We start from the raw sequence: 17,497 nt of genomic DNA on the forward strand, positions 1-17,497 counted from the left end.
GCAAACCAGTCAGAATGTCTTTTAAAACACGTTACCTAATACCAATAGAAGTTTGTGTTTCTTGCCTAGGCTGTGGTTCCAATACAGATGGTTCTAGTCACCCTCATTTTTAACATAGTTTCTGAAAGACAAAAGTGGAGTTTTTACCTTTGGAAGCAGGTTTAGGGATATTCCCATTGTGGTCTTGGTTGTTTGTTTTCATTGGACTGTGTGTTTCAGTCTCTTCTGGACATAAGTAAACCTCAATGGGCCCTTGGGTACTTGCCAAATGTATTTGTAGGCTCTATGAACAGAAGTGGGAGAAGTTCGAATCAGAAGTTCTTTTAGAAATAAAAGCCATAGTGATTTTTATCTAAAAATGGAAAGTAAGGACAATGTTCATTGTTCACTTGCTTTTTCCCTACTAGTCCAACTCTGTGAAAGACTGTCATCCTCTAGAGCAGGGGTCAGCAAACCACAGCCTAAGGGCCAAATCCAGTTCACCAAGTGGCTTTGTAAATAAAGTTTTATTGGAAGAGAGTCACGCCCATTCCCATTGTTTATTATTGCCTCTGGCTGTTTTCATATTACAATGTCAGAGGTGCACAGTTGAATAGTCTAGACACAGGCTGTACGGCTCGCAAAGCCAAAAATATTTACTATCTACCTGGCAATTCAATGAAAAAGTTTGCTGAGTCCTGCCCCGGAGAAAGAAAACTCTTTTAGGGGGCTTTGGGGGAGAGGGGAGTCAGTCTGAAAATAGCACAATGGGTGAGGTGAATTGTGTTCTTTGGATATATTCTTTTTCTGCAAATTATTACAAGGTCCTTCAAGTGTTCCAAATTCAGTATTTCCATGTTATTGTCTTTTATGGTAGGACTTTTTCATGTTGAACTGTATACTGATGAATAGTATTCTTAAGTGCTAGGAACTGCATCTGTTAAGAGAATGCAGCGTACTAACATTTAAAAATCTTTTTCATCCAGGTCAAAGAGCTATTATTATCTTTTAAGGTAAGAAGTCTACCCTAGATGGAGGCGTGTTAACTTTCATTCTCTTTTTATCTCCTATGCATTTTCTTTTTACGACAACTATTTATGTTATAGTTGTAGTCTAGGTCTCTATTATCCAAGTATATCTGAAAATTATAAAAATATGCCCCCTACTTTCTTACAATATTCTAATCTATCAGCTAACCCAAAGCCCCATTTGATCTCTCAAAATGTTATAAGTTACGGAGAGACTTTAAAACATTTATATATCTGTTCGTGGTGGGGACCATATACAGGATAATCAATATAAACTTTCCAAAGTGATTCAAATTGATCAAAACCATTGATGACAAATCATGAAAAAGAGAAAGTACGAGAGGGACAGGGTATCACATACCACTTTGACCTGAACACCCTCCTAGGTCAAAGTTAGGTTGTTTGAATACTCAATGAACATCAAACCATTGAAATGTTTTAAAATGTATGGTTAAATAAAATAAATGGGAAAGAACCATCAAGTTCATAGGAGGGGGACAGACTTTAACTATGAGTCAATGAGTCATTCAATTTCAGGTATTCCAAAAAGATCTTTGCAGATGAACAAAGATGCTGTCTCCTTACCTCTATTGAGTCAGGCACTTCAAGTCTTGTTTCTGGAGGGGCTTTCACAACTATAACAGTTTGGTCTTTAAGGCCACTAATTTTTCGAATATCTTGATATGTAACATAAGCTAACGTAAAGAGTGTCAAGGAATCTTCCATCTAATTATCTCAGATACAAGTATGACGAAAATGACAAAATAGATGCATGGAAAATTTTAAAGTATTTTATGACTTAGAAGTATGCATATGTGGCCAGGTGCGGTGGCTCACGCCTGTAATCCCAGCACTTTGGGAGGCCGAGGCAGGCGGATCACGAGGTCAGGAGATCGAGACCATCCTGGCTAACACGGTGAAACTCCGTCTCTACTAAAAATACAAAAAATTAGCCGGGCATGGTGGTGGGCGCCTGTAGTCCCAGCTACTCGGGAGGCTGAAGAAGGAGAATGCGTGAACCCGGGAGGTGGAGCTTGCAGTGAGCCAAGATCGCGCCACTGCACTCCAGCCAGGGCGACAGAGCGAAACTCCTTCTCAAAAAAGAAAAAAAGTATGCATGTGTCTCCCTTCTGTATCTGCAAATGTTTAGGGTCTCCCATGAATCTTCATTTCTGGTTGACACTCTAAACAACTAAAGAAATGAATAGCTTTATCCCACCCATTTCTAAAAAGACTATGACTATTTAAAATATTAAACATAGAAAAAGAATAGTTAAAATAAATGATCATATGAAAATCAAAAACTAAGTGGTCAGAAATTTTATCTTGAAGCCAGGGTCCTTTGCAGCACAGGCATTCCATGAACTCCAATAAAGTGTTCTGTCACTCAAACTGAATGATGGCAGATTCCAATTTGCAGGAAAAAAAAAAATGTAATCTCTATTAGCCATAATTTTTTTGAAACTCCAGTTACTTCTATGTATAAGCAAGTGTCAGCAGCCACCAAATAAATAAATAAGTAACAAATATATTAGTGGAAGAACTCAGAATACTGCTCAGGCAGACAGCTTGTTAACTGCACCTGGGCTGGTTGTGATTCTGTATTGCCTACAGAAAAGTGTCATTATTTCTGTTAGAAAAATTATCCTTTGCATGATACTATATTAACTCTACCAATATTTCAGTGTTCATGAGGAAGAAAGCAGTTTCCAGGTGCTCTGCAACTTGAGTGAATTTGAGAAACACTGATTTAGGAAAAGAGAAAAGAATAATATCTCAGTACTCTTGGTAGTTATTTCTTTTTTCTTTTTGAGACAGAATCTTGCTCTGTCACCCAGGCTGGAGTTCAGTGGCCCAGTCTCAGCTCACTGCAACCTCTGTCTTTGGGGTTAAATGATTCTCGTGCCTCAGCCTCCCAAACAGATGGGACTACAGGTGTGCACCACCATGCCCGGCTAATTTTTTTTTTTTTTTTAGTAGAGATGCGGTTTCACCCTGTTGCCCAGGGTGGTCTTGAACTCCTGGACTCAAGTGATCTGCCTGCCTCCGGCCTCCCAAAGTGCTGGGATTACAGGTGTGAGCCACGGCGCCCGGCCTTGGTCATTTTTTCTAAGCACTGAACAATTCTTTTAAATGTCCTGACAGCCAAGCCTAAAAGGCTATCATGAAAGAATATGGTACTTACGATATGACAAAAGTATTCAAGTGACCTTGACACTTGGCAAGAAAAGAGAAAAGTCTGCATGGCTGTCTTATATAAGGGACATGGAGTAAACAATTAATGCACAATGTCTTTAGCCAGTTATTATTTTTTATATGAACCCACAAAAAATTCCTAGGATAAAACAGCAAAGTAACAAACCAATGAAGGCATTTCAGCAGGTAGTATAACGTATTTAATGGCTAATAGAGTCTGTGATCTAATATGTTTAATATAAAAAAGGGGGGGCTTAGAGACCCTAGAATAAATCACGTCCCTTACGATAGTAGCTTCTTTTTTACTTCTTTTTGAGACGGAGTCCCACTCTGTCACCAAGGCTGGAGTGCAGTGGCACGATCTCAGCTCACTGCCGCCTCTGTCTCCCAGGTTCAAGCGATTCTCCTGCCTCAGCCTCCCGAGTAGCTGGGATTACAGGCGTGAACCACCGTGCCTGGCTGTAGTAGCTTCTTATTAGAAACTGGATGCAGCTATGGAACTACTACTCCAGAAAGACAGCACATTCACACGAAATCTACATACACATGTAGGGGATCTATCACAGACTATCTCCTTCAAATCTTTACAGTTGAGATGATGGCTAATTCAGTGTTGAGCTTGTAGTGGCTGCTCTTGCAGGATTCTGGGTTTTAGGTCACTGCATAACCCATCAAAGAAGCCAACGGATGCCTTTATAGAGGGCCAGGCAGTTCTGATTTTTTACTGAGAACACTGGAAAAAACTGACAACGAGGTACTTACACTACAGCTCACTGTCAAAAAGCTGTATGACAAGAATTTATTAAAATAAAAACTCATCGCTTCTTGGCCTTTTGGCTAAGATCAAGTGTAAAAGAAAAACTCATCTACAATTACTCAACATGCTGCAGGAAGGAAAATTTCAACACATTTGTGAACAAGCTGTACCAATTTGGGAACTGAATGGTGAACTGAAATAAATTGTGCAAATATATTTTCTAATCTTACAAACTTAAAAGTGCTTCCTTTGTGGCTCCCTCCTGAATTTACTCCTAGGGTTCGAAGTTCCCTGCAAGGAAGCTTTCATTTTCTGCAACAAAGGCCCCAGAGGAAGCTAATATAGGTGACAATGCCATAAGCCACATGTCCCGGAAGGCTGCCAATCACATGTAACCACCCATCTCTTCCACAATGGGGCTCCCAACCAAACAATGAATGAAACAGCCCAACTGTTGGTTTCTTCCCCTGTAAACCCACTCGGCCCACCGCTGGGGGTCCAAATCACTACACCTCTCTTCCATCTCACTAATTATCAGCTGACAAGGTTAATTCTTTGGTCAACAGGAAATGAACAATTGCAGGTTTGAAAAACTGCCAACATTGGAAGAAAATAAATATCTCCATATCCTCCAAGGGGGAGTCTGTTAAAGATGAGACACTAGAAGAATCTGGGGAGAACACATTTTATTTTTTGTCAAATAATGGTAGATGTGGAATCATCAGAAGTTTGGAACTAAAACTAGAGATGGGATAACTTACAGCATTGTTTTTTGTCTTCTTCTAATACCTGAGAATATTGGCAAGTCTTGTTTGACATAATGAGGCAATCTCTCTCTTACTTTGTCTGTAGTGAGATGATGAAGAGCAAGTTTTCCTGAGATCATCAATAGATTGTCAGGAAGTTGAGAACAAGAACTGACCTTTTGTATTTTTATTTCCAAGGGCTAATGTTTGTAGCGGAACAGATGAATTGAGAGGGGTTTCTCACGTCTTGGGGTGCTTTTGAAATCAGTTTTTGTATTGCGAATCAGCAGAATGCACTTTAAGAGTTATAGTATGATTTTTCTCTACTCTTTCAAACCCTTCAACTATAGCCCAATCAGATAGATTCAACCAATTTCAATTGCTACGATATCTGGCGAAAAGAAAACAGAATGTGAGAACCCCAACAGTGACAGCTAACACCCACCAAAAATCTGGGAAGCCAAAGACGAATCTGCTTAGTGTTGTCATTAACATTAATACTGACACCTTATGTATCTTTTAATAGTGTGGCCTTACGCTACGAGTGTACCCATATGTCTCAACCACACATGAAAAAATGCTTTAAAAAACAGTTCCCACCTGGTATCAAAATAGATAATAATAGGATCGAGTTGGTGACTATCTTACCATAAATGCTGACTTTTTAGGCAAAGCTAACTGGGTTTGCACACACACACACACGCAGGCACACAGGTACTCATTTGCATGACATCAGAATAATAATCTACCTTGTGCGTAAGTCAGATTGTCAACTCTGGAAATAGTCTAGGAAGCACTAACCCCCAGAGAACTGGCGGCGCAAAGGATATCTTTGATTCTCTGAATCCTCGGTTAACAGTTTGAGGTCCAGGGTGCAGCTTTGGATCAGTTCATCTAATTTCTTCTCTTCCTGACTGAGCTCGGTCACTTCTTTTGACAGGCCTTGACACTGGGCCAGCATGCCCCCATCCTCAGACAGACTGCAGCCCCTAGAAACCCAAACACAGACTCTTCATGGCTACTCATGGGAGGGAGGGGAAGGAGAAATGATCCTTTGGGTAAATGTCTCCTCTTGACATAGGAGGTCACATTGCTTGTTAGCCAAGTGTTAAAATTAGAACATTTATACATATATATATATTTTTTTCATAAATACAGTTCTGCACTTTTCACAGCATAGAAATTTAGTGAAAGAGCACTGCTATTTTCAAGATTCTTTCCTCCAGGGGAGGTCTACTTCTTCAGAAGGTTCAAATTCAGAGGGCAAAAGAAGGCAACCACCTTCTTCCCTTGCCTCATGGCTCCCAGGTGGTGGGGGAAGAAAGGGGAAAAAGGATAAAAAGAGAAAGACAGAGAAGATGGAATGGTTCAAAATTAAAAAAAAACAAACAAAAACCCATCTAAAAAAGCATCAAAAACCCAGGTAATTACTGAGGGTCTTATACCAACAACTAAAAAGAAAAGAAAGTAAAGGAAACAGATGTATGTGATGTATGCAAGAACTGAGACCAGCACCCAGTATGTTTCTCTAAACCAGAGGCCAAAATGGGTTACCAAACTGTCAACAAAATCCCAAAAAGTGCAAAAAAGGTACCTATTCATCTTCTATCTGAATTGGTATTTTTTCAAAGCCCTCCTGTAACAGAAGTATTCCTTCCAAAATGCTTTAATAATTCAACACTGTGCTTATAGTTGCTATTTAGATGCTCTAAAATTCACAAAATATATTACATATGTAATCAAACGTGTGCATGTATAAGTATCATGCTACCATCCCTGCTCTACAGACTAAACAGAGGCATTTAAGTCTTGCCTTAATTTACCCAGAAAGTGAGTTAATCTGCTATTAGAACCATGGATAAAGATATTCTGTAACTATGCAGTTGTACGTATACACATAGATAACCCATAAACCATCATCTCCAGATTCTAATTAGAAACAAGCTGAAGACGTGTACACATCTGTCAGATACACATGTGGGTGCACACAGACATCCACGTAACAGATGAACAGCAGTCCACTTTCCAATTGCAGGGACCTCTTTAAGGATGCCCTTGCTGGATGCTCATCAAATATAAATCCTTTTATCTCTGACAGTATCTAAACAAAGTCTCTTTGTAAAGAGACTTCGAACTTCTGGCTTAGAAGCTAAGGAGGGAAGAGAGAACGAGAGAGAAGAAAATAGTAGGAGAGAAAAGAAAAGAATGTGTGGGCATGGATGTGAAAGTGGGAACTAAGAAATCAGGCAGTTTGAAACGACCCCCCTCAGAGCTGGGGCATGGGGAGGACTCCTACTCACATCCATTGGACGTTGTTTTTAGACTTCTTCTTAATGAGGTGGATGCCTTCCAGAACGTTGGTGATATCATAAATCCTTCTCTTTTGCACTTTTAGCACTTCTGCTGCCTTGTTCAAATCCAAGACCCCATCGGGTGACTGGCTCAGGAGCTGAATGAACTTCTTGGTGAGCAGACCAAGAGACGTATCATACCGCGTTTTTTCTGAGGGAGATTTTGGAGCTTAAAGAAAAACAAAAACCGAGCGGGTGGGGGATAGGGGGAAAGGTGAAGAAATGAAGGGTGTCTTTGCAGTCAAGCAAGCTCTCTTTCCCACTGCAGCCAAAGTATTAGTATCTGAAGCAAGGCTGTTGTTGCTGTTGTTGTTGGCAAGTCATAGAAAGCTATGAAAGTTTTTTATTAGAACAGGAAGGGACAGTAAAAATTCCAGGGTTTGATTAAAGCATTTCACCTTGAATTTCTCAAGAGTTTTTACCTTGGCTTACACTATTCCCTGGCTTTAATGAAGAATTTACACATAGCAGGCGCTAAAACATATCTGTCAAATGAATGAAAGAGTGCTGTGGCCTCAGGGGACCAGCACACATGAGGCCTACGGTGATGGAGCCAGGCTATGAATCTCACTAGCACTGCAGGACAAAGTCTTAAACAGACCCATCTCAAATGGCCTTTCAGGCTCTGGTATCTGTGTGTGTGTGTATCACCTGTTCACCAATTTTCCAAATAATGCTTCATTTTGATAAATAATTACCTGGAAAAGTCTTCTGCCAAATCTCCCCATCTCTCTTAAAGGAAATTTCCTTACTTAATATTGTACTTGTTCCCCCATAGGTGCACAGGTCAAAGTTTTAATTTAGTGTCACACAATTTGTGGATTGCCTAATGCATGAACTACAGGAAGAGAGAGAACAAAGTCTAATTTAGCCCTTATGTTAAATGCAAACACATACATAAAGAGACTAGTTGGCTATTTCCAACCTACGTTTCTCTCTCTCCCACAAGAAACGGTGATAGTATTTGATAGAAAGAGAAACAGCCTGCAATTTATCGGGCTCAATCAATTCTTCCGCTACCATATGCTGAGCTGGAGATTGAGGTCGGCACAGACACTGGTGACTCTGGCATAGTTCGTGGACATCCAGTTTGCCTCAGACTCTGAAGCAATGTCCATTAAGGGAAGTTAAAATTAAATTTGATATAGAATGATGCCAAAAGCTCATATTCCGAGTTGAAAAATGAAACTGCATACAGTTAAAAGAAGCCTTCCCTTATGGTACCAGTGTGACTCTGTAGCCTTTCACTGGTTGTCTGCTGACATTGTATTTATTTTTTTTGGATAAGCACAGAAAGAAATGAAAAAGAACAAAACATGCCAGAATTATTCACACCTTGGCATCCTTCCGGCCATAAGCTTTGAAAGTTGGAAATGCCACACCAAGGAGAATAAGGAAAGAGACGAAAAGATCCTTACTTTTTGGACTATCTGGACTTCGTAGTGCAGCTCTTCCTTTGCCCTTGGGGGTTTTTAAACCATCTGAGAGGTACTGATGACCGCTTTCTCCTAGCTCCAGCCTTCGCTTTGCCTGTAATAAGAAAGTGCGATCTCTCGTCACCGGTCATATGGACAAGAACAAGAAGGGAGGCAGTTTGTGGGCTGGCCTGCCAAATGCTGCAGGCTCGTGCCAGCTCTCACCCCTCTGCTCCACCCCACTCAGCATCTTGTCATTCCCTAGAGCCAGGATTCTAGCGTTGTAGGCCGGGTTGTCATGCACACTCTCTTCACCTGCCGTGATCATCCGTCCACACCCAGATGGACAAACAGCAATCTTTCAGTGTTAGGTTCAGGAGTCACTTTGTTCATTGATTCAACACATCATGTGCCTGGCATGGGGCTGGATGCTAAGAATATCACAGGCACCATGGGGCTTAAATTCACTTTCCACAGTGAGTCTTTCCTGCCCATCTCCCATTCTCTGACCTGGGTTGGACCCCCTTCCTTGTGCTCCCCAGACACTCTGTGTTTATTTGTATCATGACACTTATTTGGTATTACTGTAAGACTTATCTGTTTCTCATTTCCTTTAAGGCAGGGACTGTTTCCCATTTATCTTTGTATACCCAGTGCTTGGCACAGAGCCTGGGTTTCTGTAGCTTTTCAATCACTCTCTCTATATACTGTATATTCAATGAGAGAAAGGGTGATTGGATTGTAACACAACTAGTCACAGACTACAAACGGTCCTTCATCGGGAAAACAAATACTGCAAACATGCAATCTTGGGCTTCAACCAGTATTACTTTCTCCATTTTCTCATCAAGCCTGGCAGATGAGAAGCCCTTATCTAAGTTTTTAATTCAACTCCAATTAAATTTTAAAATATCCACATAGTGTCTTCTAGGTACCTAGGCATTGAGCTTAGTAAGCAAGATAGACAAGAGGCTTCGAGTCCAAAAGATAGATGGTTAAGCAGTTGTTAAGTACTAATTGTAAAACTCCTGTATGACAGGAGTTTTAGGAAATAAATGGCACCAACTGGACACTCAGCACAAAAATATGTTATTTAGGCTCATTTTCAGGCAGATTCTTCTAATGAGGAGATTTGCAGTTTCTTTTTTTTTTTTTTTTTTTTTTTTAAGACAGAGTCTTGCTCTGTCGCCCAGGCTGGAGTGGAGTGGCGCAATCTTGGCTCACTGCAACCTCTGCCTCCGAGTTCAAGTGATTCTCCTGCCTCAGCCTCCCCAAGTAGCTGGGACTGCAGGTGCATGCCACCGCTCCCGGCTAATTTTTGTATTTTTAGTAGAGACGGGGTTTCGCCATGTTGGCCAGGCTGGTCTCCAACTCCTGATCTTAGGTGATCTGCCCACCTTGGCCTCCCAAAGTGATGGGATTACAGGCGTGAGCCACTGTACCCAGCTAAGATTTGCAATTTGAAAACAAGTCCCCGTGTTGTGAAAACGTAAGTAACAACTAACCAGCGGAAGCTAGATATTCAGCCCCTCTATGGAAAGTTACCAGCTAACCCTGCACCGTCTACTACGATAGCCACTGGTTACTAGCTCATCCAAACTGACATGTGCTATAATTGTAAAATACACACTGAATTTCGAAGACTTAGTAAAAAATGGTAAAATATCTCAACAATTTTAGTAGTGATCACGTTAAATGAAATAAATATAATACAACTGACCCTTGAACAACATGGGTTTGGACTGCCTGTGTCCACTGATTTTATTTTTTTAGAGTCAGGGTCTTGCTTTGTTGCCCAGGCTGGAGTGCAGTGGTGTGATCTCAGCTCACTGCAACCTTGTCCTCCCAGGCTCAAGGAATCCTCCCATCTCAGCCTCCTGAGTAGATGGGACCACAGATGCACACCACGATGTCTGGCTAATTTAAATTTTTTTTTTTTTTGGTAGAGATGGGGCCTCCCTATGTTGCCCAGGCTGGTGTTGAACTCTTGGGCTCAAGTGATCCTCCCACCTCATCCTCCCAAAGTGCTGGGATTACAGGTGTGAGCCACTGCACCCGGCCATGAGTGTGTCCACCTATATGTGGGGTTTCTTCCTCCTCTGTCATCCCTGAGACAATAAGACCAACCCCTCCTCTTTCTCTTTCACCATAGCTTCCTCAATGTGAAGATAACGAGGATGAATTTTATGATGATCCACTTCCAGTAATGAATAGTAAATCTATTTTCTCTTCCGTATCATTTTTTTTTTCATCCAGCTGCTTTATATGCCCATATGCCTTCTACACTTTGAACCCTGGACCAAGTTCAGCTGCTAGGAAATGCAAATTCTAGAGCATACCTAAGATGCATCGGATCAGAAACTCTGGGAGTGGGGCTGAGCAATCGAACAGGCCTTGCAGGTGATTCTGATACACCTTAAAGTTGGAGAAACCTGGCTTTAGATCGTAAGGGAAAAGAGTAAGACACTCAGGCAAAGCCCGGCTCCGGCCAGCACGGCCCATTTCACACACCCACACCTCTAGTCCTGCTTGGCCGATGAGGGAAATCTGTCCTGTGGATTCCACTTTCATTCATTCCAAACTTTCTTTTATTGATAATATTTTCTCTCTAACTTAATTGTAAGAATACAGTATATAATACATATACCAAACAAAATGTGTCAATTGACTGTTTATGTTATTGGTAAGGCTTCCAGTCAACAGTAGGCTATTAGGGCTGGGTGCATGGATCACACCTGTAATCCCAACTACTCATGAGGATGACTTGAGGCCAAGAGTTCAAGACCAGCCTGATCAACGTAGCAAGACCCCCATCACTAAAATAATAATGAAAACCCCAAACAACAGGCTACTAGTTAAGTTTAGGGGAGTCAAAAGATATATCTAAATTTGACTGTGTCAGGGCACGTCTAACCCCAACGTTGCTAATGGGTCAGATGTAGCATTAAAATTATTTCCTGTTTCTTTATATATATATTTCACGATGCGGCTTGCCTCAGTGGCACATCTTATCTTTCTACTGCAGTGCTGAGTTAAGCATTACCCTAATGGCTCTGGAAGGACAATCTGCTTGCTGGACTTCATCTTCCCCTCCAGCCATTCTGTCAAGTCTTTGTGTGGGCCTGCTGTGGTTGGTCCAGCAAACATTCCCTCTTTATCAGGCAGAAGCTCCCTGTTTGTTCCTTGGGGAGCCCATCCCTTTCCTGGTCTAAGCGCATCTGTGCACACAGGTGATCCAGGCCTGGCTAATCATGTGTCTCACCCTGCCCTCCCCGCCCCCACCGCGAACAGGTTGAATGGCTCATGACCAAGGCTGGAGGAGCAAAGGCTAACCCCAGGAATGTTTCAGGAGCTATCTGGCAAGAAGCAGGTATGTCTTTCCAGTAAGGTTGGTAAGTGAGGAGCCTAAAGCTGCCTGAGAATGGGGCCTCCCCTGGGGAAAGCAGAGTGGAGAGAAAGAGAGAGGGGTCTGAGACCACCACTCAAAACTCTGGCTCTGGTCACGCCCTGGGGGCAACTGTTGGTCTTTCCCAGACTTTCCAGTTACATTAGCCAATAAACTCTCCTTTTTGCTTAAAGCATTTTTTCTTTTGAGACCCGGAGTCTCGCTCTGTCACCCAGGCTGGAGTGCAGTGGTGCGATCTCGGCTCATTGCAAGTTCTGCCTCCCGGGTTCATGCCATTCTCCTGCCTCAGCCTCCCGAGTAGCTGGGACTACAGTAGGCGCCTGCTACCACGCCCGGCTAATTTTTTGTATTTTTAGTAGAGGCGGGGTTTCACCATGTTAGCCAGGATCGTCTTGATCTCCTGACCTTGTGATCCACCTTCCTCGACCTCCTCAAGTGCTGGGATTACAGGCGTGAGCCACCGCGCCCGGCCACTTAAAGTGTTTTGACTCGGGAACCCAGAATTGTGCTGTTGCCAGTGACAGCTTATGGAACTGGCTGAGTCAAGATGGCTATGGTGTGACAGGGAGTTGGCAGGCCTTGTTAGAGAGTGGCAGAGCGTGTTGGTCACTTCTTGTGACCACCAGGAAGACACTACAGATAGAGAGAAACTTCATCTGAGGCTGGCCTGCCTCAAAGAAAACAGCTTTGCTATGGAGGCCTTCTCTACAGAAGGCAATCTAAGGAGACATAGAGCTGTATTCTCTGCCCAAATTAAAGTCAACAGATAGGCTGGGCACGATGGCTCACGCCTGTAATCCCAGCACTTTGAGAGGCCGAGGTAGGCAGATCACCTGAGGTCAGGAGTTTGAGACCAGCCTGGTGAAACCCTAACTCTACTAAAAATACAAAAATTAGCCCGCCATGGTAGTGTGCACCTGTAGTTCCAGCTACTTGGGAGGCTGGGGCATGAGAATTGCTTGAACCTGGGAGGTGGAGGTTGGTGCCCCTGCAATCCAGCCTGGATGACAGAGAAAGACTGTCTCAAAAAAATAAAAATAAAGTGAACAGAAAGAAGGTAAACTTGGAAAAGAGTCTGGGACCTAGAACTCCTAGGGACCCAGGGCTGTGCATCAGCAGTAAAGAACCACCCACTGGCATCACGAGGTCAGGAGATCGAGACCATCCTGGCTAACACGGTGAAACCCCGTCTCTACTAAAAAAAATACAAAAAATTAGCCGGGCGCGGTGGCGGGCGCCTGTAATCCCAGCTACTCGGAGAGGCTGAGGCAGGAGAATGGCGTGAACCCGGGAGGCGGAGCTTGCAGTGAGCCGAGATCGCGCCACTGCACTCCAGCCTGGGCCACAGAGCGAAACTCCGTCTCAAAAAAAAAAAAAAAAAAAAAAAAACCACCCACTGGCCAGCAGGCTGGGGGCATATTAGTTTTGTCTCTCCCTCCCAGGCTAGTGTTTCAGACTGCCATGAGGCAAAGGCCTATGGAAGCATTAAACTGTAGGTTAGGGAAATTTCCAGAGGTCTGCTGCTAAGTGACTGAGACCTAACTTCGAAAGACCAGGACTAGTCTTCATGTGTAACTCTAGTTACTAAGCACCAAACCATAAATTGACAAAATCTAAATGCTAGATGGACAAGCTACTAAAATTGAAAGGCACTTTTATTGCGAGAGAATCACTAAGTCTAGAAAGTGAAGGCCCATGATGTTGAACCTCTAAGGAAATCAGTCACTAGGTCCAAAAGCCACACCAGAAATAAGTGAGGTGTGAAGAAGGGGCAGCCCCAGAATTCCTCCCAGGAGGTGGAACTCGGGGTGGGCTTATAGGCTCTACAAACTGCTGTCCCTGTTGAGGACATGACAAGAAGCAGGAGGTGAGCACTTTATGTCATTTCCCCTTTTCAGAATGGAGGTTCTTGTTGGGTTATCCTGTTATTTTTCCTCCCCTGTTTAGTGAACAGGGAGGGCGGAACTGGATTTGTGGGGACCACATATTACCTGTTTGGTCTCAGATCTGAACATAGGTGCAATAATTAGAATCTCTTGAAAAAGGGCTAAGAATTTTGATATTTGATGGAGCAGCATTATTTTAATGCTTAACTTAGCAAATTCAAGCACACATGCCTGGTAAAACAAAAAACTATATGGCAGGATTTAAATAGTGCGGGTGAGCTCTGTCTACACTACCCTGCCCTGGGCTGAGCACCATGGTAGATGGAAATCTCTTTTCTTGGTCATCTCAATTTTTGTTAGTTCACAGCGTGAGCATCGTACTGATCGGAGAGGTATTCATTGTTTATGCACAGATCTTTACATTACATGGCCCCTACCAGTAAAACAACCAACTTATGTGTGCTCGACAGAAGGACAGACCATTTGGTCCCAAGCAGTGGTAAAGCCTGGCTCTGTGCGATTCTGTGTGGAACTCCATGTGGCACCTTCCGGCAGTACTTTCAAGGGTAACTTGTACTATAAACAAGGTATGTGCTAACGTTAAAACCTCAGCCCCATGGACGGTAACATGCCTTTGCAATGAAACAGTTGTACTGGTAAGCATTTCTGAAAATCTGTGTAGGAAAATGTATGTAATTAGAGCTGCGTGCAATGGTAATGCGCCTGTAGTCTCAGGTACTTGGGAGACTGAGGCAAGAGGATCATTTGGGCCCAGGAGTTTGAGACGGACCTGGGCAGCACAGCAAGTCTCCCATCTCTCTCTCTCAAAATGAAAAAAACACAAAACCCCAAAAGAATTACCACTGGAGCCAGTGGGGAACATCTATAGTCTGCCTGCCTGATATTTGTTGCCCCTATTTTTTTTCCACTGGGGAAGGAGCTCTACTGATGTTCTTAGTTTCTATTAGTCTCCAAGCATGAAAAGAAAAGACTTGAGACTGCTCAACATTTAGGACGACTCTTCCCATCAAAGTTGCAGAGGAGAGTACTGAATCCTGGCCTCAATCCCGAGACTCAAGTGTCTGGGGTAAGGATGAGACTATGACCAATGCAGGAAGGGTCAGTCAATCCTGGGATTTTTCTTGGGAACCACTGGGAAAGTACTGGGTTCTTTTCACTGGGCATTATTAGGCCAGTAGGGTGCAAGCCTGGAGCTACTTGGGAAGTGAGCCAACACAGAAGAGCTGGAGAGAGGCCGAGTCCCAATGCCTTCAAGGGAGGTGCTAGATACAGCCATACCCAAAGGCACACATGCCACAGACTTTCATTTGTGTGAGCCCACAAATATCCCTTTTTGGTATAAGGCAGCTGAATTAGATTATTATTAATACCAGTGATAGATATAGACCTTTAGTATTAATTATTACACAACGAACGTTTGAGTGCTTATAATATGCTATGCATCATGTTAACTGTTTTCCACTTATTTTCACAACACCCTTAATAAGGTGGTTATTATTAATTCCTATTTTATAGAAGAAAAGGGAGGTCTAGCGTGATTAACTAACTTTTCCGAGATTGTATAGCCAGTAAGCACACCTACAAGTCCATGCCTATAACTACTTCATGAAAAGATTGTGAGAAGTCCCATATAAAAATATTTGAATAGCTATATTAAGTTGATATTGCCTTAATGACACACTTTATTTTATTCATGATTTAAAAACTCTTCTTTACATTGTAATAAATGTATATGGTAATTTAAACAGCATAAATGAGTATAAATGGAAAGCAAACTTTCTCCCTACTCCTGATGCCAGTTCCCTTCCTCAAAGGCAAGCACTATGAAGTTACTTTGACATCCTTTCAGATAGCTATATACATACTTGTATTTACCTAGACTATCTACCATCCCATCTTTAAAAAGTTTTTCCCATAAATCTTAGCAAAACACACACTTTTCTATTAATAACACATGTCCGAGTTAGACCCTATCAGAACACATGGAATGATCTCATTTCTCATATCTGCATAATATTGTATTAATTAATATGCCATGATTTATTTACTTAACCAGACATCTACTAATGGACATTCAATACTCCTCTCCTATAATCATTTTCCCAATGAATAATCATGCTGGCATTGTGGGGTAGGTATTACTATACCCAGCTTGCACTGAGACAGAAGTTAAGGATTTACCTGAGGTCTCAGTTAACAAGGGACAGATACTAGAATTCTTATTTTTTATTTTTTTAGAGACAGGGTCCAGCTTTGTCACCCAAGCTGGAGGGCAGTGGTGTGATCATGGCTCACTGAAGCCTCAAACTCCTGGCTCAAGCAAGCCTCCCACCTCAGCCTCCTGAGTAGCACCACCATGAGTGGCTAATTTTTTTTTTTGGTAGAGATGAGGTCTTGCTGTTTTGTCCAAGCCAATCTTGAACTCCTGTGCTCAAATGACCCTCCTACCTCAGCCTCCCAAAGTGCTAAGGTTACAGATGTGAGCCTCCACGTTCAGCACAGATACCAGGATTTGAACCTCGGTCTATACAATAATTTGTCAGTGACCATGACACCCTTGGCCTTATTGAGACGTCCTTCCTCTGCTTCCATAGCAACATCCGTGCTGCCACTGCACGATTTTACCACCATGACAAATGCATACTCCAGGCTTCCTCACTGGACTCTAAGCTCAGGTCATAAGCAGCTTAGTTTCCCCAGAGCCTTGCATATGGCATGCACTCCGTCAAATTGACTTATTTATTTTGAATGAACCAAGGAATCAATTCCCAAAGTCCCTTGGCAGGTAAATTACAAAGCTCCAATGTTACCAACCTGCAGAAGGGATAGATGTGAGTGTGTGTGTGTGTGTGTGTGTGTGTTGGGGGGGAAGGCTGGAGTTTAATCTCTATAGATGACTTCAAAAGACTTTCAAGAAATATAAAGGAGAAAAATTAAAGTTGCAGAGATATGAGTAATATAAAAAGCTATGAAACCACAGACTTCACTAAAATTTTTCCTAAATCCATAGAGAAAAAGGCCTGAAAATAGATCCACACCAAATGTTAATGGTGGTTATCTCTGGGAAGTCAAATTAAATGAGTAATGACTTCATGTTTACATTTCTGCAATTTTTGATCTTATTTGAAAAAGCGACGTGTCTACATATACATTATACCATACTAACTGGCATTTCTACTTCTTGGAGCACATCCTCAACATTTAGGTTGTTTCTAGGGTTTGTCTATTAAAAACAGCACAGCCCGTTTCTTGAATATTTGATTTTTCCACATATGTCCAACATATTTTTATTTTATTTTTTTGAGTGGAGTTTTGCTCTTTTTGCCCAGGCTGGAGTGCAATGGTGCCATCTCGGCTCACTGCAACCTCTGCCTCCTGGGTTCAAGCGATTCTCCTGCCTCAGCTCCCAAGTAGCTGGGATTACAGGCGTGCACCACCACACCCAGCTAATTTTGTATTTTCAATAAAGACAAGGTTTCACCATGTTGGCCAGGCTAGTCTCGAACTCCTGACCTCAGGTGATCCGCCCGCTTTGGCCTCCCAAAGTGCTGGGATTACAGGTGTGAGCCAGCACGCCCAGCCTATATGTCCAACATAAATGCCCAACCTCAGAAGAAAAATTCAGTAAGTTATTGTACATTTATATCTTGAAATGTTATGCAATTAATAATGATGTATATACAGTGGCATATGTAACTTTAAAAAAAGCAGG

The 17,497-nt window shown here is 42.3% G+C and overlaps 1 protein-coding gene across 4 annotated transcripts in view; it reads right to left on the reverse strand.

The window, feature by feature from the left end:
* The window catches only part of E2F3 (E2F transcription factor 3), a 107,569-nt gene that overhangs the window by 19,826 nt on the left and 70,246 nt on the right, over positions 1 to 17,497 (reverse strand). For 2 of the 4 annotated variants that reach the window (XM_055263723.2, XM_055263721.2), the window contains exons 2-6: positions 8,476 to 8,587; positions 7,007 to 7,226; positions 5,537 to 5,695; positions 1,593 to 1,707; positions 148 to 283 (exon numbers count right to left, since the gene is read on the reverse strand). In XM_055263723.2, the coding sequence (XP_055119698.1) occupies positions 148 to 283; positions 1,593 to 1,707; positions 5,537 to 5,695; positions 7,007 to 7,226; positions 8,476 to 8,587 (742 nt within the window). The remainder of the gene's footprint in view (positions 1 to 147; positions 284 to 1,592; positions 1,708 to 5,536; positions 5,696 to 7,006; positions 7,227 to 8,475; positions 8,588 to 17,497) is intronic. The other 2 variants (XM_055263722.2, XM_055263724.2) reach the window with 1 other exon arrangement.

This window comes from Symphalangus syndactylus, chromosome 23, assembly GCF_028878055.3.
Source record: "Symphalangus syndactylus isolate Jambi chromosome 23, NHGRI_mSymSyn1-v2.1_pri, whole genome shotgun sequence".
NCBI lineage: Eukaryota > Metazoa > Chordata > Mammalia > Primates > Hylobatidae > Symphalangus > Symphalangus syndactylus.